Source organism: Amblyomma mixtum, chromosome 5 (assembly GCF_055824585.1).
Source record: "Amblyomma mixtum isolate Tamu chromosome 5, ASM5582458v1, whole genome shotgun sequence".
Lineage (NCBI taxonomy): Eukaryota > Metazoa > Arthropoda > Arachnida > Ixodida > Ixodidae > Amblyomma > Amblyomma mixtum.
The window spans coordinates 47,874,382-47,898,392 of NC_143016.1; the positions used below are offsets into that span (position 1 = coordinate 47,874,382).

At 47.1% G+C, this 24,011-nt stretch overlaps 1 protein-coding gene across 2 annotated transcripts in view; it reads right to left on the reverse strand.

Moving 5' to 3' along the window:
* Window positions 1-21,363: 21,363 nt before the first annotated feature.
* The window catches only part of LOC149342021 (ADAMTS-like protein 4), a 48,396-nt gene continuing 45,748 nt past the window's right edge, over window positions 21,364-24,011 (reverse strand). For both annotated transcript variants that reach the window (XM_089544332.1, XM_089544330.1), the window contains exons 14-15: window positions 23,044-23,223; window positions 21,364-21,806 (exon numbers count right to left, since the gene is read on the reverse strand). In XM_089544332.1, coding sequence (XP_089400458.1) covers window positions 21,501-21,806; window positions 23,044-23,223 — 486 coding nt within the window. In that variant the 3' untranslated portion in view covers window positions 21,364-21,500. The remainder of the gene's footprint in view (window positions 21,807-23,043; window positions 23,224-24,011) is intronic.

A 24,011-nucleotide genomic window follows, 5' to 3' on the forward strand; every position in this document is an offset into this window, starting at 1 on the left:
GAGTACATGCCCACACCATGTGTACATGCCCACACCGTTCGCCAGCAGCGCTAACAGAATCAGCCCTCAGGGCGCGTCAGCCAACTCTCACCTCTTTTTCTTCTGATGCCACCAGGGGTCACCTGGTGGCAGTATGTATTTTGTGTGTGGTTCAGGGTATGCGAATGGAATCCTGAGTAAAAATACGAGGTCTGTTAGAAAAGTATCCGACCTTTTGCCGAAGAAAAAAAACTGGCATAACTGGAGCGTTGGAAACCTAATCACCTTCAAAGTAGTCTCCTTGGGACTCCACATACTTCTCCCAGTGGTGCTGCCATTGTTGGAAGTATTACGAAAAGGCCCCTTTCGGAATGTAGTTTAACTCAGCTGTCGTTGCAGCCATAATGTCCTCTCTTGTCTGAAATCGCTCTCCTTTCAATGACCTCTTGATTTTAGGAAACTGCCTGAAGTCACAGGAGGCCATATCAGGAGAGTAAGGAGTCTGTTGAACTACAGCAGTCTGGTTTTCCGCGAAAAAAGTGTGAATTTAGTGCGAGGAATGTGTAGGAGCATTGTTATGATGGATGCGCCAATTTCCCGTTGACCTCAACTTCGGCGTCTTGCGCCGCACAGCACCACGCAGGCGACGGAGGACATCCCTGTAGTATTCTTTTGGTCCATGTTTACTTTGTGGGGTGCGTACGCGTGGTGTGCCACACAGAGGGAGTCAAAGAAAGCAGTCAGCATCACTCTGACATTGCTGCGCGCACTTGGCGGGCCTTCTTTGGTCTTGGTGCCGTGGAATGCTACCATTGTGACGACTGGGATTTGGTTTCCGGGTCGTACCTGCACACCCAAGACTCGTCACCAGCGATTATGGTGTTGATGAAGTCGGGGTCACTGTTTGTGGAATCCAGCATATCCTGTGACACTTCAACACGAAGCTGCTTTTGCTCCACCGTGAGCAGCTTCGGCGCGAATTTCGCCGCATCTTTCTCCATGTCCAAGTTTTCGGCGATAATGGAATGTGGAGAAAAATTGGGGTGATGTCCACCTCTTCCACAATTTCTCGAATAGTCACACGATGGTCTCGCGTCACCACAGCGTTCACTTCGGCAATGACCTGGTCATTTCGGCATGTTGATGGCCGACCGGAGCGTGGCTCTCTCTGCACCGATGTGCGGCCGCCTTTAAACCAATTGTACCACTGCTTAATCTGTGTGCTGCTCATAGCATTGTCCCCGAAAGCCGTCTGTGTATTCCGAATGGTTTCCACTTGGCTGTAGCCTAATTTCTGGCAAAATTTGACTCAGTAGCGCTGCTCCTGTCGCTCCGCCATTTTCCTTACAATAAAAAAACCGACGAGAGCACTGCGCACCGCCTCACTCAAACGCTGCGTGCCAGCGACTGACGCTATCGGCAGGCGAGGAAAAATTTGTGCATGCGCACGAAGGTTCAGGGTAGGCTGGTGCAAGCGTGCTTGTTTCAAATCCATCAGGTGTTCGTAAAAAAAAAAAAAAAAAAAATGAAGTCGGATACTTTTCTAACAGACCTCGTACACACGAAGTTTTTCTGCAATTCAACCTTAAAATAGGCGCTCATAGAGTCAGAGACTGTCCTACGAGGCGGCGTTTAATAGCGGGGGGAAGGTGCCCAGAACTGATGAATAGCTTATGTTGTCACGAAAGGCAACGCCTCTTAATCCCGTCAAGCGCCCCTCACAAGTTCTAATGCAGCCTTGTACTCGCCCACATCATTATCTTGAAATGGCAACATGAACGAGGACAACTCAGCAATTCTCCAAGGGCACAACAACGGCAACACATAAAACAGGCGGGCTGCGGCTACCTGCAGGTTTTACTTCAGAACTCACGCCGGAAGCAAGTACGAAATGGCCCCGTACAATTTGCTTGCTCCATACAAGATTCAAGAGCAATACAAAATGATTGCTACTCACATTTTTTTGAAAAAGATAGAAAGAATTCACATAATGAATTCAAATAACCTAAGCATTTTTAGGTTGGTTTTGTGTCCTGCTGTTTGAGGTCAGTTATGTGAGTCGTTGTGTGCTGCACGTCTATAGGGCACTGCGATATCTCGCAGGCCATTCTCGAGAAAACTCCGGCAGATCCTCTTTCAATTCACATTTTCTCTGTCTTCTTTTCCCTGGCAAGAGGGACTGCTGAAACTTTTATAGCTTTTGAATGGTTTGGCTATCGGTTCACAGTATGATCAACTGGCAGTTGCAACATACCTTCCGATTTCAAATTGAACAGTAAATTAGAAAGACTTGAGCTGAGCAGTTAACCTTGTTATGCGCTTTTTTTTACCATAGTTGATCTCGTGCCACAAAAGCGGAAATCAATCAATCAATCTGTAATTTAGAGAAGCTATAATTCTGTCCTATTAGGAATTAATCTTATAAAGGCAAAAGCAAGGGGGACAATAAACGGTACATCAGGGAGCCAACCTTCGCTTACGAAGGCCAACTGCTGTTTGAGGCCGTTCAAATCGCCCTTTTTCTCTATCTAACGGCCGAAGTGAGTAGAGTAACTGACAATTTGATTTCAAAAGATCGCGCCGACGTGCACTCAGTTATTATCTGCTCGGGTTGCAAGCGACATCGCGCTGTATGTGGAGCGAGCGCTCACGTGAAATGATCGCGAGAGCTGCAGGTTTCATTTCTTAGGGTTCAATTGAAGAACCAGTCAATATTCCCTAGTGTTCCTGTCTCCAAGCGCTGGTAAAATTCGATTATTAAGGGGAGGGTGTCTATATACTACGTGAAACAAAAGTTCCCACAGGAGTTTAAAGTAGAAGTGCTGCCATCTAGTGACCTTCAAGAAAAGCTCTTGCATACTCTTTCCGTTTCGCGCTGCGAGATGCCGTCGCCTGCCAACTGTTTTCCTGTTCGATTCTGTAGGCGCACCATGCCTGTAGGTAACGAATTATTTACCACGTTTGAACAAACGTGTGGCTATTTAGCAGCTGCGCTGCTTCATGCCTCCATCTAGTTTGCTTAGTGACAACACAGAAAGTGCAGCCGAATGTGGCTGATATGTACTTTTTACGATGCCATGTGGTCCGTGAGCAACACAAGCGAAGAAGCGAGAGGGAGGGCGGGTGCATGGAGTTTTTTTTTTTCATCCATAGGCGGGTGGCGAAATTCCCGGCATGATCCTGTCGACTGCGCCAAGTGTGAAGCAAGTAGGGGCCCTAGTCAAAGGAAGGCAGAGGCCAAGTGACCAAGAGCAACGTTTCATGTCCATTCTGGCCACGACCTCCTCTATAAACTTCCGACCTGTTCATGCTGACGCTCCCCCTGTCGCCAGATTTGCTTTTGCTTGTCTAGTTTTTTTTAGTTCGCCAAACTGCCGCCGCAAGCAGTGGCGCTGCAACTTACCCCCTTGCCGGCTTTGCTCTCCGCTCTCCGCACGGCTGTCTCCGCGTGCTCCGCTTGTTGTTGCGTGCCGCAGGTGTTTGCTTTTGTGACATTCAGAGATGATCGTGTGTATTTCTGGGAAGCCGGAGCTGGTCAGGCTGCTTCTCAGCTTTTTCTCCGTGCCTCCCTCACCTTCATGATGAAAATTAAAGGAGCTATTATTATTCTGTGTGGTCTCATTTGCGAATTTGTCGTCCTAGGTCAGTATGTTGTAGCCGCTAGAGCAGGGTTGATTTTATTCTGCCAGAGGAAGTGGGGAACTGATGCCTGTATACTTGCTTCCGATGTTATGTTGGTGGGCTGTCGGTAAATTGCTGGGGGCTAGGTAGTTGGAGCTTGTATATATTCGATTAGGTCCTTAGTCATACAGCCTAATTTTAACTGGTAGTATACTGGTTGTACTTGGCAGTGTTAATGATGGTACATTAATAAAATATGTTCTGCTGGTCTGAACATTTCAGTTTCGGATTACTGATTTTCCTGCATTTGTGATGCTTCAAAAGCAATGTCTGCAAATGGGAACAGAAATGGTCACTACAAGTACTGGTGCTAGAATGTACCATATGTTCAGGGAATAAAACTTTGCTTGAACTGTGAGCTTGCTTTTTACCTCTATTTCGTGCAGTGCAAAACTACTGCATACAGCCGCGTGCAAAAGGTTTGCAGCATGGAACTTGCATGGAATTCCAAATTTTCGTCTATTAGTACTGAGCATGAAAATCGTGAAAATTTGTCGCAGTCATAACGAGATTTAACCGCTAAGCATTTCACTTTGAGAAGGAATGCATTCGCTGCAGCAGAATATCGTTCCGAGTTTCATTCTGCAGAGGAAGGTGGATCTAATGTTAATAGCTATAGGTGGTTATCAAGATTAACCACCCAGGTTCATCTAGTATTGCAAACAACAGGATGTCTAAAAGTGTTCAACCAGAACACATGTCCTTTTTCAAGATGAAAATCCTACGGAAATAAAGTTTTTCAGCACAAGATTTTCATAGATTATCAAAGTTGGTTATACTACATAAACATTCCTATGGATGAGAAGCGCTCACAAGAGTTGCTGAATGAAGTCCAGTTTGCCTCCTAACGCTTTATGTAGCCGCAGTAATGAAAGCTCAGGGCACCTCCGATGCGATCGAGATACGCGGCAGTTAATGCCAGCGAAGCTCCACCGACGCTCAAACAGTGGCCATAACCGCGAGAATTAACGCTATTAGGGGTCATTTTCAAGATACTGTAGGCGCGAATAGTCGCTGTAGCACGTAGCGGCACGCCGACTTGTGTTGCTTTCGTTGTTAGAAGGTCGCTATTACTAGACCCCAACGCATAAAACGCGGGCGCCCCTACCGTTCTCTATTATCCTCCCTTCTGGACAGGATGATAAAGGTAAAGTTTACGGAACCTGGAATAAGCAGGTCGTAAAGGTAACCGACTTATACGGGTGACAGTGTACGCTAATTGTATTTTTTTCGCGCTGCAGGAACTTGCATGGTTTTCAAGATCAATGTATTGACTACCCATGCACGAATTACTTTTGCACCAGACAGCGAAGCGTTGTTGCACAAAATGAAGCAAGAAAAGGAATATAAGACTTGCATTTTCCACGCCATGCGCTGTATAATACTGTTGTTTGTTTTTCATACCTATGCGTTCCCACGGCAAAATCGCTCGTGCACTGGATCAGGTAGTCAATCGCATTTCGCAACCCTCCGCTACGGTGCTTCTCATGGCCCGAGTGCTGCTTTGAGACGTTGAACCCCATGAATCAGTCAATCTACGCGCTAGGAACACGAAAAACAAACAGAAGAACGCGCACTGCAGTGCGTCAGGACCAGCCAGGACCGTCGCGCACGACATCGCATCGTCTGCTGTGGGGGTTAGTCCAGGCGACACCTGGCGGTAACTTCGGTCCCTACACAACAGTTTTTAGGTCCGCGCGCCGCCGTAGGGGTGGCGTCAGTGAGCAGGTCGGAAGTTTATAGAGGGGGTCGTGATTCTGGCAAAAAAAAAAAATGAAAATTGCAAAATGGTAAGGTACTGCTATAGAAATATTAAATGTAATGGTCCATTCTTCTGTTATCTAGCAAAATCGTTTAGAGTGTTTCCATCAGCGCATCGAACAGTAAAAACTTCCATAAGAAACCAACGGGGAACGCTAATAGCAATAACATTAATAGAAAAAAAAATCAGGACTGCCTTTGCGTGACCTGCCGATACATTGATTGTTCAGGTGAAATTTTAAATTATGTGCAAAAACTGCATTCATAAGAGTTTCCCGCTCAAAAATGCCTTTGCCCAGAATTGTTGGCTATGACTGAGCATATTGCATCTCGTGTACGATTAGTGGCAAACTGAGAGAAAAAAAAAGGGGGGGGGGAGGGGGGAAGTGGCGCTGAATAAACTGCCGCACTTCTGGAACGAAAACAGCCTTGAAAGGTACCAGATAGAGAAGAAAATAAGCGGAAAGAAAACAACGTATTCATAAGGACTGACTACATATAGAGTAGAAGGGCTTTACGTCCCCCCCCCCCTCCTCCCCTCTTCCATACATGAAAATGACAGGCGGCACTTGACAGCATAACTTATCAAAAAAAAAAAAAAAAACCCAGGAACCTGAACTAGTGGACATGGTAAGTGTGCAAATGCTGATAGTGAAGATACATGGAAACAAAACCTCATGCTCTGTGGTGGAATTTAAGGAATGAAAATTTACACAGTCATAAAAAATGAAACACGATAAAATTCTCGCACATCTAAAATTGCAGCGCAATTGCAGTCAAACACTGTCCGAAAAAGAAATACATCACAAGTGAGATGACAGCGAAAAATCAGTTTCTGAATAATACGAGGCTAATACCGGTTATGTACGGTTTACGCTTTATTGAAGAAAAATATTCTTGAGCAGCCTAGCATTCAGTTGTAAAACATCGGCGTGTTTAGACAAATAGGAATTTAAGACAGAAGGTATACGGTGGTTTAGGGTTTGCACAGCTATTTTTTTCTGCAGGAATCAATTTTCCAGAATCAGAGTTTTCTTGTGAAGTGAACTAACAGAACTTTAACATTTAATTTCCTTAAATTTGTCAGGATATTGCTGTTTTGACTCCTTTCTGTAATTAATGCAAGACATAGGTTGTAATTATACATCTGTTCCACATGTAATAGGCCGAGCTTTTGAAATAACAGCTGCAGATTGGAATCATGCGCAGAGTCTGTGATAATTCTAACTACCTTTCTCTGAAGTCTACCGAGTTTCAATATACTGGTCACTGTGGTCGTGCCAAACACGAGTATGCAATAATTTAGATAAGACAAAAAGAGACACTTCTATAAAAGCATTATAATGTTCTTCGGTAGGAAATAGTTGTTTCTGTAGAGAATGCCAACTACTGATGCAAGTCTTGACGATATATAGTCTGTGTGTCGACTTCAAGTCATCGTTTCAGTAAAAATGACCCCTAACATTTTAAATTCATCCTCGATACATATCTCCGAACAATTTAGTATAAGTCTTAACTCCGATGGAACTACTCTTGATTTCGCACGGAAAACGATCGCTTTTGATTTAGAACTGTTTACAGTTTCTATGTATACTGCATGCTCTTATCTTCGTACAATTTTAATCGCAGCTTTGTATTATTTCTGCTGTTATCCGTTGCCAAAAGAAAACAAGGGGTAAGAACCGTTGTCAAGCTGCTCAAGAAGCAGCTTTTTGTTCTTATCCTTGCATTTATTTCTGTTTTGAAAGAAATGCTAAATAAATTGATTTGATTTGATTTGAATTATTAGACCATTCTGCTTTGCCCAATCACCTACTTTAGATAACACCACGTTTGCAATGAGAACAATTCTGTTCAGTTATCGGAAACATAAAAAACGCTAACGTCATTGGCATAGATGACGAACTTAGCCTGCATGTCCACATTCACAATGTCGTTTAAGTACATATTAAATAAAAATGACCCTAAAATACTTCTCTGTGGGACTCGCGATTGAGTACGAGTAAAGCCTGAAGAATAACCGTATAGCTGAACATATTGTACGCGATGTGAGAGATATTATTTAATTAGCTGTAACGGTAATCCGCGAACATCGTAATTTTTTAGTTTTTCAAGAAGAAGATTTCGGTTGAGGTAATCAAGTGCCTTTGTAAAATGTAGAATTATTCTTGATACATACATGTCAACAAATATAGATAGTAAAAGGTATTCGTGTTGGTGAAGCAAAGCAAGTTCTGTAGATCGGAATTTCCGAAAACCATACTGGGCATCAGTTATACTGTTTGTTTTTTTCAAAAAAATTTCAAAGCTCACTAGCGGAAGTTTTTTCGACCCTCTGGAAAACACGGGAAGGATAGAAACTGGGTGATAGTTATTTAGATTGTTATGATCACCTTTCTTATGGATAGCCCTTACTTTTGCTATTTGCATGTCGTTAGGAAAGACTCCAGAGCTTGTGCACAAATTAAAATATGTGGTAGGACAGGTGATATAACATCGAGGACATATTTTACGGGTTTGATTTGCACGTCGTGGTCATCACGGCTGGTCGAATTTCTTAGTTGCATAATCTTTGAGTACACTTCATTACTGGTCACAGGACCGAGGAAAATATTGCTGGAGATTTATTTAAAGAGGGAAACTGCATGCTTGCGTTATACTGGTGCAGGTAAATTTGCGAAGTGGCCATTAAAAGCATGCGCCAAGGCAGGTCCATATTGTTAGTAACCCGCCATGTAGTAATATAGGCAATATAGTAACCTGCCATTTATTTTGCGCTCACACACCGGGTCAGGAATAGATGAACGGCCAAGAACATGATTGAGTTTTCGCCAAGTAAACTTGCAATCATGTTTCGTTATGTTGGAAGAGTTTTCAAAACAGTCAATTGTAGTTTTCCTAATTTCCTTGTTGTCTATTTCTATATTGCTTAAATTCTTTCAGCTCAGCCATATCTCGGGTCTGTATAAACTTGTGAAACATGTCATTCTTAAAACTGTTGGCGGTCATTTATCCGAGGTTTCCTGATTTTCCAAGACACGCTAACAGACAGGAAAGGAAAAGTTTTCCTGTAAAGCTCTATCCGTGAATAAGCAAAAAGAGACATTAGGATCGTCCGATTTTTGAACGTCCGACCAGTCCGCTCTCTTTACATCATCCCGAAATTGGTCTAACTGGGATGACAAAATTTGCTGGCGGATAACTTTGCGATTTTTTTTCTTTTTCTAGAACTTTCACACACACACAAAAAAAAAATAGAAAGGTGATCACTGAGATCGCATATAAGGACGTCTTATTTAATTTTATTGGCTGTGTGATCGGTTAAGAATAAGGCAATTAGTGTTGACGAAGTGGATGCAATACGTGTTGCAAGGGGTATGGTGTTTCTTATACTTTGCGTTTCAACCAACAGATTGAATTTTTTATAGGACCTATAGTTGATTCAAGCATATTTAAATTGAAGGCTTCTCCGCAAACAAGGCAAAGATCGCTGTCATTAAGGTATGAGAATAGAGACTCGAGAAAATGAAAGAAAACTGAACCCCCCGAAGAAAGAAAACTGAACCCCCCGAAGTTTCCTTCGGGGGGTCTGTACACCGCAACAAGAACAGTCTTGTTGCTACGTAAAGATAATGCCTCGAAATGTGTTGTTTTTGTGAAAGCTGAAAGCAATTCGCATTCGTACGAGCATTTAAGATTACATGTGAAATAGTCTGGAATACATAGTGCATGATCATCATCGTGATAGCATGTTTCAGTCAATATGAGTACATCAAACTGGGTCTTAATCTGATTTAAGAGAACCTCAAGTGAAGTGATTTTGTTTTGAGCAGATTGCATGTTGGCATGAAATACTTTAAAGGATGACTTAAAGTCATTGTCAACAAAATTTTCAAAGTTATTTGGAGATACATATTGTTGTGTATCCATGACAGATTTTTGGGAAAACGTAGAAGAGAAACAGGAAGATGAACTAGAGAGGGCTGCTGCGTGAGTGTTTTGTCAAACTTTCTTGAATGTACGCCTGCGATGAGTGGGTACTTTGGGCACGCCTCTTCTCAAACCATTCTTCGCGGGTATCTTGTCTAGCGAAGCGGAGTATAATTCCAGGAATATTTTGCCGGGCTTAGCCGGGAGGTGGTGAATGGGGACAACTTCGTGTTTGGATAACTCAGGGATATCTATCGTCTATCAACAGCATTGATCTTATCAAGCAAGTTTTCCGGTTCAGTCTCTCGCCTCCATGAAACTAGGTTCAGCTTACGGCACCTCCATTCAAGATCATTTTGCTGTTTCTTCATAGTTTGCACTAGAGCACTGCACGGGCCTTAATCTGAGGCCCGAGCCCGGCCCGGGCTCGCTAAATTATCGCGCTAGCGAGCCCGGCCCGGCCCGTGAATCCCGGAGTGAAGTCCAGCCCGGGCCCGGCACGGCCCGTTTCACAGTAACGCATGAGGTATACTGCTCACTCTGAGCAAGTAGACTGCTACTAGACCGATAAGAAACTGGCCGACAAAGGTTCTGAAACCACAGTTTGGCTTGCAGAAAGTTGGCTCTTTTTAACCCAGAAGGAAGTGATTAAGAGTCGTGCTCGCCAGGCCCTCTTTTGGACAGTGATCTCGTGTAGGTGCGCAAAGATAAACTCGGAAGTTCCGAGAGCCAAACAAAAAGGGCTGCATACACGCGTAATAGGCTATAGCCTATTACGCGTTTAAATCATGGGGGAATGCAAAGTATACTTTGCATTCCCCCATGATTTAAACAGTTATATTTTGCCGATCGCAAAGTATAAACATTAAAGCTGCCTAGCAAGCAGTGAGATGATATTTTTTTAGTGAACGCGATCTCACAGGTAGAACTCATAGCCGAACTGGTCGCCTTTAAGCAGGAACGAAAAACTAAAAGGCTTGAGTATTTCACGGTGTGTGCTTGAAGACTATAAGCGTCCTAAACTAATATGTTCTTCCCGAATGCATTTCTAATAGTGTATAGGTATGTTTTGGGACGACGAACGATCAATGGCCAATTATGGCCGGTTGAATTTTACTCTCACTGCGCCGCGGCGTGGAAATAAGGAAATAAATGAGTCAATGAGTAAAGCTTAGTTTTTTTTCTCAGAGCGTACTATAAGTCGTAGCTCATCCGTGTCGCTGCTTCCATGCCGCAGTTGTGTACTTCACTCTGCAATAGTGAATGAAAAGTCGGACACCAGCCGTTTCTGTACGGACTCAAGCCCGGCGCGTGCCCACACCTTTAAGCCCGAGCCCGGGCCCGCAACTTCAGTCCCGGGCCCGGCCCAGGCCCGGCAAAACAAATCATGTCCCGGCCCGGGCTTTCGGGCTGGCCCGAGCCCGTGCAGTGCACTAGTTTGCACACCCAATGTGTCCTGGTGTTCAAGGTTTTGTACCTAGTCTTAATTTTTTTTATCTCTCTTTCATGAGGCGCTGTGTCAGTAAGAATTTTGTCGTATTTATCAGACATCAGCTGCACTGCTTGTTCAATCTTTTCAACGGTGTTTTTCAGGCTTAGAAGCTTTGCAAGTTTTTTTCTGTATATCTATCTACAAGGACGAGAATAATCTGAGGCATTTCATCTGCCGCCTCTGCAGCCTTTAAAGCGTTAGGTTTCTTCGATGCACCCCGAGAATGCCCTACTCGGCACGTCTGGCATCGCCATGCCTTTTTTGTCGATTCCCTCATGGAATGGAACTAGGCGTCGGCGATACCAGAGCATTTCCCAATATGATACACATAATTGCAGTCATTGAACTTCTGGTTGGAATCATCCTCGTGTAGTTTTGTACATATTGCATATTGTTGCGGAAGCAACACTACGCGAGTCGCTGAGCCATTCGCGGAGCTGAGGAAAGGCCATACTGCTCATGCGCGAGGAACAGTCACGCCACACGGCGCACAGCTGGCGCGCCGCCGCCATCGCTGCGCTGGTGACTCAAAGGTGGAGCCGCCGTGCTCACCAGTTGCGCATGCGCAGTAGCGGCACATAGCTAGCGTGCCGGGGCCGCCGCCGCTGCCGCGCGCTCTCTATCGCCTATCTCTCTCTCCTCGTTGATTTCGCAATCCTCCAGGTTTAACAAGAGCTAAACCACTGCAAATTTTTAAGCACCTCAATTCATCGCCCATGTTCATACCCCAGTCAGCAACAGGAAACACACACACAAAACACCTGCCCAAACGGCCAAAGAAAAATAAGACTGACCTGTAAAAAGTCACAACGGCGTTTCAGCAGAGCTGTCAGCGTGTCCCCTGTCGCTGCCAGAAATGCCCGCAGTTGCGTGCAGTGTCTGCTTTATAGTCCGTGTTGTGTTGCAGGTGGGCGTGACTCCCGGCAGGCTTCACCACGGTTGTGATAAGGCCACTCCTCTCCGCTCCTAACTTCGTGGTCGACGGTCCTCTGATGTGCCTCTGCAGCAGGCTGCGCGGTGCGATGTGCAGATCGAGCGCACTGGATGCCAACTGTAAAAAATGGCTGAGGCTTAGCTTAGGTTAAGCCTAGTCAGATGCGAAGCATATTGTCGCCGAGTTGCATATCGAGCACGCCGCTTGGCTAGACGTTCTTCACGCTCTTCATCAGTCTCTGTAGCACGCCGCAACTTTTGCTTCTCATTCCAACGAGCAGCCCTGTCTCCAGGAGGCATCTCTATCCCGTGTACGCCTAGCAACGTGTTCACTACAGCGCACCTAGCGGCAGAAGCAGGAAACACATTGGTCGCGACGCCTCGCGCGATGGCGCGAGCTGGGGCCCCGTTTCTCCTATGTCGTTACGTCACGCATCACGTGGTCCTCCTTGGTCGCGACGCCTCGCGCGACGGCGGGAGCTGGGCCCCCGTTTCTCATCTGCTGTGACGTCACGCACCACGTGGTCATCCTTGGTCACGACGCCTCGCGCGACGGCGCGAGTTGGGCCCCCGTTTTTCATCTGCTGTGACGTCACGCATCACGTGGTATGACATGGAGGTCACGAAAGGTCAATGGTAACGACACCGCCGCGCTCGAGGAGCTGGGTTGGGCTATTTTAGTATGCTTCGCATAAAAGTCAGAGCTCCGTTTCAGCAGAGCTGTCAGCGGCCCCTGTCGATGAGAGAGGAACCCGGAAGCCACGGCATGCGCTGATGGCGGGAGCCTAAACACTACTGAAATCGATAGCCAAAATTTCAAAAGACGTACATCATTAGGATTTAGCACCTGTCCGAGTGTCTAGGAAATTATAATTTGAAGTAGAACTAGTCAACCTTACCTGTCATATGATCTTCAAACAGATAGGCACATGCTGTTTTAGAGGACATTTGTTTAACAGGCGCAGGAGTGCCTAGAAGATAAAGGTTTCGTATTTGGATTGGCTATTGTTGACTCCGCACTGGGATGGTGTGGTCCTTCGATGATCTCACGTGACTCTAGATCAAAGCTTGACGGGACGCGAGCGCGGCGAAGGTGGGGGCGGTGGTGCCAATGCAGTACGGGTGTAGCCTGCTTCCACGCTGCTTACTGCAACGCAGCCTTTCTGTTTTAGCGGGGGCTACGGCAAGTTCAGCTTTACAATTACAACGACCGCTAGCATACCTTGCGTCACCGGATATTCAAAACAACTGCGGTTTCAGTCAGCTCTGTTACTATCATTTTCTGCGTACACGCTTGACGGAACACAAGGACATCTGAGCAGTTTAATAACATTTACTGCTCCAAGGCGAATTTATTTGCGCAATTTAAATTATTCTAACCTTACTCTAGGACGGTACTGGAAGTAGTTATGGCTGGAAACTAGCTCTGTTGAGCTTTTTTTGTTTAACTAGCATTGCCATAGCAATAAAAGCCATCCCAGCTGCCATTGGAAAAGTGAGCTTTGTTTCAAAACAGCATGAAACAGCCATCCGACTGACAGCACACTTTAGCAAATCGTCTAACCAAAGCACTATTTTCAAAGTTTCTGTAACCTTACGTGGGCTCTGAATTTAGACCTACAGGAATAAAGCTTTCTGAAATTTTGATGCGTTAACATACATCACATATCTTATAGATATATGTAAAATATTTACTCTGTGGGTGTTCCTTTTGAAAAACTTCTTGTTTTCAGCTGGTTAGAAATGATATGAAAACCAAGCATAAAGAATTTGTTGAAGACAAGACTAAAGGCGTGGAAAATACACTAATTTCAAGAAGAGCTTCCCAGCTGAGCTCTGGAAATCATTTTCTGCTTAATTGTGGAGGTCTCTGCATGTTTATGCCTTACAATCTGAGGAATCTGTATTTCTGTACAATCAATTCAGCGCCGAAATAAGCGTGCAGAAATATTAAAAACTGGGCTTGGGTTATATTCTTTGCTAAAGTGGGCTGTCATCCCCCTGGCTGTTTCATATAATTTAAAACAAAAGCTCACTTTTCCAATAGCAGCTGAAATGGCTTTTGTCTTCTTATTGCTAAGCTTATGCTAGTTAACAAAAAAACCATAACAAAGCTAGCCTCCATCCATAACTACATTGAATAGGTTGGGGCAACCGAAAAGGAAATAAAAATAATAGGCCCCTGCCTGCACCGTTTACACACAACAGGCTTAACCCAATTGAAAAATAAAAGAGGAGGCCCGTAGGCAAGTTGTAATTTGACCACCCGTGGGTGGAAAAATAAAATATTAGGGAAAATGCTACATTAGCGACCCACAGCCGAGAGAGCGGGCCCGGGGAGGCTCCCCTGACCTCCCCTGGGAAGTAGCGGAAAGGGAAATGGGACGTGGGAAGGGAATGGGGACAGCGAGTTTTTTGCTCTGATCCTTCAATTATCTCGACTCCATTACTGGCCCGCCTGGCCAGGACAGGGAGAGCATCGAGATTGCCCAATGGTGCGGCCCCACTCACGGGATGCCCGACCACCCACCATACGCAACGGGCTCCGACCGTCGGAGACAGGAAAACCTAACACGGGGTCAGTAGCTACCTGGGGCTCCTCTCGCACACTAGAAGGCCTTTCCCACCTGCCGGCTACTAGCCGTCGAAGGTTTTTCGCGGTTTTTCGGACACCGGAAGTATGTGTGATAGTCCCGATCGCCCGTGGAGGTCCAGAACGTCAACGGCCTCGCGGCCTCAGAACTGGTCGCTCCGGGGGGTCCATCTGTGCTTCCTCCAACCATCCATGCACTTATTTCCTCCCCTAGCTTACTCTTCTCCTACAGAGGAGAGAGTGTTCAAGGCTGGGCGACCGGGCCACTAACCAAGAACGTGGCTTAGGATGAGATGACCCGGGCCTACTCCACCGGTACTCCACACATCTTCGGTTTTCGCCAGACTCTTACGAGGCAGTACTAAGCCCTCATCCCCCGGCATCCCGCAGGCGGTTAAGCCTGCGGCCGGCCGTAAGGCCGCTTCCCCGAGGCGGCGGTCCTCAGAGCCTGGCCACTATGAACCCCCGCGCGGACCTGGTTTCTCCGTAACCAGAAACCGACGCGTCGGTAGCCAGACTTGCACGCCCCCGCGCGCAGAGGAAGGAAGGTAGCATGTATTTGAAAACCTTTTGGCGTTTTGACATGCCTTCCGGGCCGGATTCCGTGGGTCCAACCTGAGTATAAACCCAGGCCTGCCTCCGCTCAGGCATCGGACCTCACGTGCACGACTGGCCCTCACAGTCGTCTGGGAGTCGCTGCCACTCCCATTGGGGGTTTGCATCCCCAGAGGATGGGTCCCGGCCATCCCATCCCCACTGCTGGCATTGCACCGAAACAAAGCCTAGTAGCCGAAACTACACCGGCCCGTATTCGGTGGCGGGGGGGGGGGGGGGGGGGGGGGGGGGGCACGAGCAGGCTGCACAGTCAGATTTCCCCCCCATCCATAACTACAGTAAGACCTCGCTATAACGAAACGGCTCATAGCGTAATAACCGGCACGACGAGAAAAAAGAATGGCAGTGGCTTAGCTCAGCTATGCCAGAATATACCTAGCGAGAGCTACCTTGGCGTATCCGGTTGGCAAGACATTCTTCTCTTTGCTAAGGCGTCTCCGCCGCTCATTCACGCGCGGCGCCGGCGGGCGTAGTCGGGCCGGCGAGGCTCCTAGCGCGACGGCGGCGGCGAACTCTGACGTCATGCGCCGCGCACCTGCTGCTCCTCTCCGGTCTAGCGCATGCGCACTATCTGCCTCCCAGGCTCACGAAGAAATGCTCGACTAGGTAGTTAAGTGTAGCTCTCGCTACAAAAGTCATTCCCCTTGTAGGCTCCCATAGAAGCCTATGTATTTGATGCCTCGTTTTTATGAAGTAAAATTCGTCTACAATGGGATATAGCGAACCTCCAAGCAGCACACTGGTTATTTCGCGCTGAGTATGTCAATTTCGTAATGCAACCCAGCAATTTCGTACAGATTATATTTGGCAAACTGAAATCACCGCGCATGGTTTGCTTTGTCGAACACCGCACAAAAAATGCAGAAAACTTATGCCACTTCAAACTGGGCCTGATGTAGAACATATTTCTGGACAATTCGTCAGCTTCAATGCTTGCTTTGAAACTGGTGCGCCCTTTGTTGAAAATTGGATGCGCGGCACTCTGGTCGATGCCACGCATGCCCGCTGCACCATGCTGTACTTTGACAAAGTTGCCAAGTTGCCAAGGTCATCGCAGTTTCTCCGTTTCCAAACCTTTTTGCTGCACACGTCACACTGTGAGCTGGCTCTGCGTCTCCGATTCCATGAGCAATTAAGTTTCCGTTTTCGGAGCGTGCTGTTACGGTTGAAATCGTTGCACACTGTGCTTGGTTAGTGCGGTGGCATCGAAGTCCGACTGGTTCCACGTGGTTAAGCGACGGAATACGAGAGCGAAAAACTATCCTCGGTGATTCGAAAGGGCCATAATCAAAACCTTCGGTCTGATGTATGTGTTGTCCACATGTCATTCTCGTCCTGCGGACAAGTGTTGTGGCCTGCTGGCTAGTGAGCTTTGCGGAAAAGCCAACCCAAACAGTAACTAGAGACGAAGTTGTTCCCGCGCGCCCTCTTTTACAACGGCCTATACCGATTTAAGAGCCTTGAAAAAAAGAGATAAATTTTCGGAATAGGTCCCTCCCTATCTTCTACGACACTACTACTCCGAGAACCGTTTTCGAGGAGCTGAACCCCATGCGGCCGCGGCAGGCGCACTTCGGGAAGGCCGACATTTTTGGTTGGTGTATCACCGGACACGGCTTGGGCACTCGATGCGCGTGTTGAAGGGTGCTACAATGCACATTTCAGGCGCATTAAAATGTCGTCCTCTGTGTACACAGTGGCAGGTAGGCCTGTTGGTAGCGAAAGCTGTAACCTAGGGGACGTACAGATACAACGAAGAAACGGCTATAAGAAGGAACTGGGGCACCCCTTCGATGCGGCAGCATAAAATGCCCAGGCGGTCAAGCAGGCACGAGGAAAAATACACGCAAGACGCTGCAGGCAAGTTCCTAAACATTTATTTCAGTGTTCTGAAGCGTTGGTATCACTTGCGCCAGCACAGGGCAAAGAACATGCTGGTGTTAGAATCAATCTTCCTATCTTTGCTTACAAGCACAGCCCTGTGAACCACCATGAAGGAATACTCTGTTTGAAAGACGCCACAGAAATATCTCACGCGTCAAAATAACGACCCAGATGGGGCAAAACATGCCGCCCTTCAACCTCCTGGGGAGCAGGCGCATCAGCAGTCTGCAAAATTACATGTCGCATGCACACAGTGTTTGACAAAACACAACGTAGGTTCGGGCGAATGGTGTACACGGGAATGACCACTTTTAAACAGCTGCAATGCACGCTGCGCTTACACCAACCTTTGTTGCATGACCTACGTACACGTGAAAGAGCTAGTTTTGTGCGTGGTTATAACGAAGCCCAAGTAGCTGAACCTCGTTATAACAAAGTTGAAGGTTCCCGGCCACTACTTCGTTATAGCCTGTGCTGACCGAGATTACAAGAGGAATCGTCGTTCCTTCGCTATATCTATTATTTCGTTATAAACCATGTCGTTATAACGAGGTTCGACAAATAGAAATTTGCCTTCTTATGTAGATTTCGTGCTTCAAGTAGCGCCTTTCATGATGTATAAGCGCACGAGAGCAGGCTTCCTCTTTCTAAACTGATGTCCCACATACCCATTCCCCTTTGTAAACCTACTAGCCTAGTGTCACGCTAGCCAAATATATGCCCATATAAAACGAGATGAGTAGTCATCACAACAGGCAGGACGGCGCATGCCGTCAGGGTTAAAAGCTTGAACATATACTTAGCCTATACGCGTCCCGCGAACAACAGTGCTCGCACACTGGACAAAATTTGGCACCCTTGTTGTCGATTTGAAAGCATAGCTTTGCTATAGAGAAATGAAACGAGTAAAATAAAAGCCCTGACCTCTAAACGCTAGTGAAGCTCGCCTCAAATATGCGTGCACAAATGGAGCTGCGCGCCGTGCACATAAGAAAGGGCAAGCACGAACTCTACGCCATAAAAGCCTTCGGCTCGATTGAGCAGTTCCTACCAAAACAGCATACCGATAAAGCGAGTGCGTGACGATGGCTAGAACTCTGTCATGTTAAAACGAATAAAAAAAGCCCCGTTGTTCAAACACGGTGCTTCAGTCTTTGGCACAGATACAAAACTTCGCATCCTGCCTATACCCAACAGTTGGCTTTGTGGCATTGCTTAAATGGCTTGCTGCGAAAACACCTTTAGGGCGAATAAGCAGCGAGGCACAGAGAAGGGCAGTCGCACCAGTAGTAGTACAACATTCGAATCAAGCATGGCACAGTGGAGCCTGAAATATGACAGAACCAACAGTGAACATTTGGCCTTGTCCGCTTCGGCGTTGGCCCGAGATTTTATAGCGAAAGGAAGACAGGTGGCTTTATCGGTCGCTCTTGGATGGGCGGCTAGGGGGCTATGACTTTTTTGTGAAAAAAATTTCTGTTCAGCATCGTTTTCCTAAGCGGAATTTCTGGTTTGGGGGGGCGGGAGACCCTCTCTTCTTAAATTCCCTCTTGGGGGAAGATTGCGGTACAGACACGGATAATTATCGAAGATAAGATGTTCTGCAATAGCTTCCGGTCGTCGCATGACGTCACAAGAGCGCGATCAGTTTCGTAGGAGCACCGAGTGAGTACAAAACCACTCTGTGATATACGGCCAACGCACAACCAACACGTGCTTTCCCACGACAGGCACTGTAACTAAACACTAGCGCTAGCTGCTATGCTAACCTAACCTAACGCTAGCTAGCCTGAGAGCTAGCGTAAAAAAAGCTGCTTTCCGAAACACCATTTCAATTCTTTCTGCGTTCTGAAGAGCCGAACTTTGTCCATGCAGTTTCCTCGTTGGTTTGCGTTTGAAATACATCCAACAACCGGCGATTTCAGGAGGGCCTCGGGCACTGCTGCGATTATAGACATGTCATGAAGAAGTAAGGTCGACCAAGAGCACAAACGAAGAGAAAGTCAGCAACGGAGACAAACACAATGAGCATCACTAAGAAAAATCGTTGTTAGACGACTCGCCCACGCCACTGCTCTTACTAAACCGGAAGCAATGCAGCTAGTAAGAAGGCAAGCGAAAGTCAAGGAAAAAATAAGGGCGCTTTGAACGTAATTATCTGTGCCCCATAAAAAAAATTGTTTTGTGAAACAGAATTAAAGGTGGCGTAACTGTAAGGCTAGGCTGACCGCTCCACATCATTCTGTGGCAGTGATGTTGCATTCGGGGAATAATTTCTTCTTCGGTGAACTTATGGAATAAACTTTGTCTAAAAGGGAATCTTTTAAGTTTTAGGATAATTCTTAAAAAACAAACTTTTCTTACTTTCTTCCAAACTCCTGGCTTTTCCAAACTGTTAAAAGAAAAAAAAGAGCCAGAAATAAGCATTTTTAGGTCTAATTAAGAAAATTTTCGGCTACACTCTAAACAAAAAAGAGTAAAAAAGGAATAAGCTGTCCTCTAATGCACTGCCTTTTATAAAAGTAAGTGTGCTAGAGGACACCTTACTCTTCTTTTACCCTTTTTACTTCCGCATAGGCGTATTCATGTTTAGAGTGTATCGCATGGGACATCACTGTCCTGTGGCAGTGTGTTGTTAAGGGTTGGCGCATACCGCATGGCAGTGAAAAAATGCATTATAGCGGCGGTCTTTAGGGAATTCGAGCGTGAACACGAATGATGCAGTTATGAAGCTGTGCTGTAACTCTAACGTGGAGTAGTAGTTCGCATTACAACGGACGGGTACAGAAAGTGAGCAGAATGACCGATGTCGTATGACGTAAATGTCCCGTGCGCAGTGATCACAATGAAGCCACAAATAATATTGTTACGGGGCGGTACAGGAGGTAATTAAGGCGAGGAACACAAAACAACGATCAAGACACAGAGCACGCATCAGATATCGTGTTTCGTTCACTTGATCACTTCGGTACATTGTCCGCGCCAATACGACGAAAAACCAGCTCCTGGAAAGGGGGCACAACGGGACGCGCAGTTTTTTTTACCATGTTCACGAATCACCACAGGCACGTAGTCAAGTTTTTTTCGAGAAAGGCCCAAGGTAGTTTCTTGTACCTTGGGAGGGGGGTTGCTGGACATCACATGCCCAACAAGAGCACTGCCGATGGAATTGGGGAGGGGCTTGAGTTTGATTCGTAAGCGAGAGGGGTCGTTCCCCCCCATTGAATACGTGCCTGAATCACCAACCAGCCCAACTTCACACCGTTGTCGCGAGCAACGTCATATTGCGGCTATTACGAACAACCTCAATAGCGCAGCACTTTCTTTAAAAAGTTCATGTCGCTCAGCAGTCACAGCAAACATTTTCATATGCAACACGATCTGATCCTGCCCTAAGATAGCGTAAAAGAATAACATGTCCATCAGAGAAGCCTTGCTGTAAGAGTTTACTGGATACAACATATTCATAAAGTTGTCTGCACAAAGCCTGTTATAAGACATTTTGTTACGACTATAGCTATTCTGATTTTCCAAGTGTGGCGTCAGTCGGGACTCGTACTTCTTTCATTCTTGCCTGGAAACCCACTCGAGTTTTTCAGGGTTATTATTTAACCAAAAGGGACGACGTGGTAGGCGCAGATAAAGAACTCTCCTGCAGTTACACCTTCGAAGAAATGTCGTTGGCTTCGAAGAGCAATAGGCGCGCTTCTACTTACTGAAAAAAAAAGAAAAACAAAGACAAACATGCTCACATTACTGTTATGTTTCGCTGAAGAGTAAATATGTACAAGAAACTACGCTCAACACTCTGGAGATTTCGCATCGACGAAGCGTGGCTGTACAGTGCACATCCGGCGCTATACGCCTGAGCTACGACCTCAGGCAGCACCCGGGCGACCACGGGAGCCAGAGCGGACTGAGGCAGTCATTGACATTTGGCAAACAGCGCACCTTTGCAACTGCTAGCGCCATCCAGACGCGTGCAGTCTGCTACGAGGACTGTACCTTGTACGGACAAAGTCAACGATTTTGAGAACTCCTCATGCGACAAGACCAGTAACCCCGAATACGGACAGATGAGGACGTAGACGCCTAAGCATATCCCCACTGGTTTTCGCCTGCGAGGACGAGGTGTGCCCTTCGACGCCCAGGGATGTTCGGCGCACCGCAACAGTTCACGCCAACCAGGGCCGGCTTACGTGGAGCTGGAAACAGCTGTCGTCAACATCTTCCCGTTGAGGTCGTCTGAATAGCCCGAACCTCGCCTCCAACCAATGCCCAAGCGGCTGGCATCAGTACTTCGAGTATCTTTTTTTAAGCGGGCAATGTGCGTTGATGCGTCCCGTAAAGTTCTCTCCATGGCTGAACATGGAACAGAATGGCTCGAGGTGCCTTTTGCGAAGGGATGTCCTCCTGAGCGGACATCCCACGAGTGGATGTCCTCCGAGGTGCCCTCTGATGTGCAGATGTCGATGTCGATGGTCGTAATCGTGTGGGAAATGTGTAGGAGAGGGCGTTGGACCATTGGCGCTGTTGGCGAAGTACGAACGCTCTTCGCCTGGGTGTACCCGCTTCACCGTGGCGTATGCCGTTGCCTCGTCGGGCAACGTGCTCGACGAGTGCGGCCAGTACTCAAGCTCTGTCCTCGTCGGGGGCGGCGGCGTGGCTGCCGGCGCGGCGGCAGGAAGCGCAGCACCCCTGGCGGAAGTACGGGTAGCTGCAGAGTCGCGCCTGCACCACCAGCGCGCACCGACCGCGGGTGTCCCGGCAACCGCGCTCTTCGGCCGTCTCCGTGGGACACGTGGACAGGCCGCACGGCCGTCGGGCCGAAGGGCGCGAAGACTCCGTGCACGCTTCGGGTCCGGCCACCTTGCCGCCAATGTCCAGGCACAACGACTGGCGCGTCTGACTGCCCCGGCCACCGCACGAGCTGGAGCACTGCGGAGATGTGGCCAGGTATAGAAAAACACCTCTTTTATCGAGCCTCCACAATCCCTGATTGTTGGCAAGTTCCTTTACAAGATGCCAAGGCGCGCACAAAACAATCTACCCATTGCTTTACTCATTTTGAATTGTATTAAGAAGGACTTAGCACCACTCTCCCAGGGTATCCATCGGTCAGTCATTGCTTACGAAATGAAATAAGGGCTAGGGACAATCTAACAACATTTTACACACCGCTCGCCTTTCATTTCCTCTCAACATTTTTCAGTACAGGTCCAGAACATGAAACAAACGGCATGTTTTAGAACGACGCGTCTACAAACATTTCAGGAAGCACTCTGATAGCCACAAAAACAGTTACATCTTAGCATCACACTAGGCGACTTCTTAGGTTATGAAAAAAAAAAAAAAGAAACATTACTTTGCTGTCAATATATGTGTGGCATATAGCGGAAGGTTGAAAGAACTGCTCGAATTGTAGGCAGCACGAACATCTGCGGAAAGTAACGCCAAAAGCTGGGGACATCTGACTACGCATGGTGACTGCTGTTCTGTCCAATGTTTTCATTGAGCGTTCAACGCCTTGCATTCGAATCTTGCGCAGGCTAAGCACTCTGTGCTACGTGAACCAGCCTGAAATCACGCAACGGCTTTCAGCGAGTTCCGAAGCGTTCCCAGTATGTAGGACACAAACCTTTTCTTTTCTGCTGGGTCCTTTTCAGATGCTTACAGAATACATGTTCTCTCGACTCGGGTTTTAACGTCTTGACATGGCACATACTCTTTCCTTTTATTCAAAACAAGGCTGTTCTCAAGTTGCGGCTACACCCTCTGTTTTTCCTTAAAACTCAAGAACCTTCATGCCGCTCTCCACCACTGTAACTTCATGAGCTCTCTCTGATAGCGCATCGCAGCTTAAAACGCTGTCCTTTCATCAGATCGGAGTTGTGGTTAAAGGCTCTGCGTAGCGGCTGAAAGAGACAAAGTTGTTTCATTTTTGCGCCTCGAAACCAATTAACAAAACAAACAGATTCTCCTACGCCCGACTTCGAGGGAAGTCAATTAAATACGGGAAGGCGCAGAAAGACCTAGGATGAGCTAAGATGTTAAGACGAAAGTTTACCTGCGGTCGTTAATGTCAAAGTCTGCGTCCTGTATCCTTTAATGTTGCTTGTCGCTCTGCTGAGAGCAGTTTATCATTGCTTGTTGTGATCAGCACACGTGCACTCACGGGGCTCCAGGCGGACGTGTGCCACTCGGGTGCGCATGGCGTGTTGCAGGTCTCGGAGGCGAGCGGCCGCTCGGCGTAGCCGCAGTGGCCCTCCGGCAGCACCGTCGTCCAGCGTCCGCCCTGCTGGCCCACGCACAACACCTGCCGCTCGCGGGTGCCGTTGCCGCAGCCGGGAAGGCACTGCGGAGAAAAATCGAAGGAAAGCCGATGATCATTTGCGCGACAGAAAGGAGTTAATAATGAAGCCCCAAATCAAATAGCGGTGCCCTCACACGTACGACGTCTCAGCAGAAGAGACCCCTGTATGGGACTTCTGTCAACAACGAGAACGCATCGTAGTTACTCCGGCTCAATGTCGAGTGACTTATTCAGGCTATTTTTGACAGCTATTATATTACGACGGCTGTACGATGCGGGGTAGACCTCCGTAGTGGCTGGCCGAGGAAAGCGTCCGTAGAGCCAACTGTTCGCCAGTACCTCTACTCTTCGCTGGCTGATGCCGTATTGTATTGCTGCTCTGTTTCTTGAAAAACATTTGCAGTAGTGTATGAGTTAGCTACATTGCTCTGGTTGCATGAACTTTTCGTATTATGCTTGTTGTGCTGTGCTTCAGAGCTACCACTTTCCCTGACAGCATACCCGTAGCGTCATTTGTAGCAGTTGTTAAGAAACTGCTACAAAGGTTTGACAACCAGCTAGACGGAAAGACGTACACTAAACCTCTTGAAAACATTGTTTGATTCCAGATGGTTAGTTAGTGAAAAAAGAAAAAAGTCAGTGACAAAGACGTGATAACGGCGCAGTAAAACAAGTGGAAGGAAGATACCAAATAATGAGCCCCGTTCCGCTTTGTATTTTACTTTGCAGAAGTTTAGGACGTCACGTTTTAAGCTGCTTGCGGATTGCACCCGAAGAAAGCCGCAGGAGACAACTACAGTGCAGACAGATTCACGAGTCTCTGACGAGCC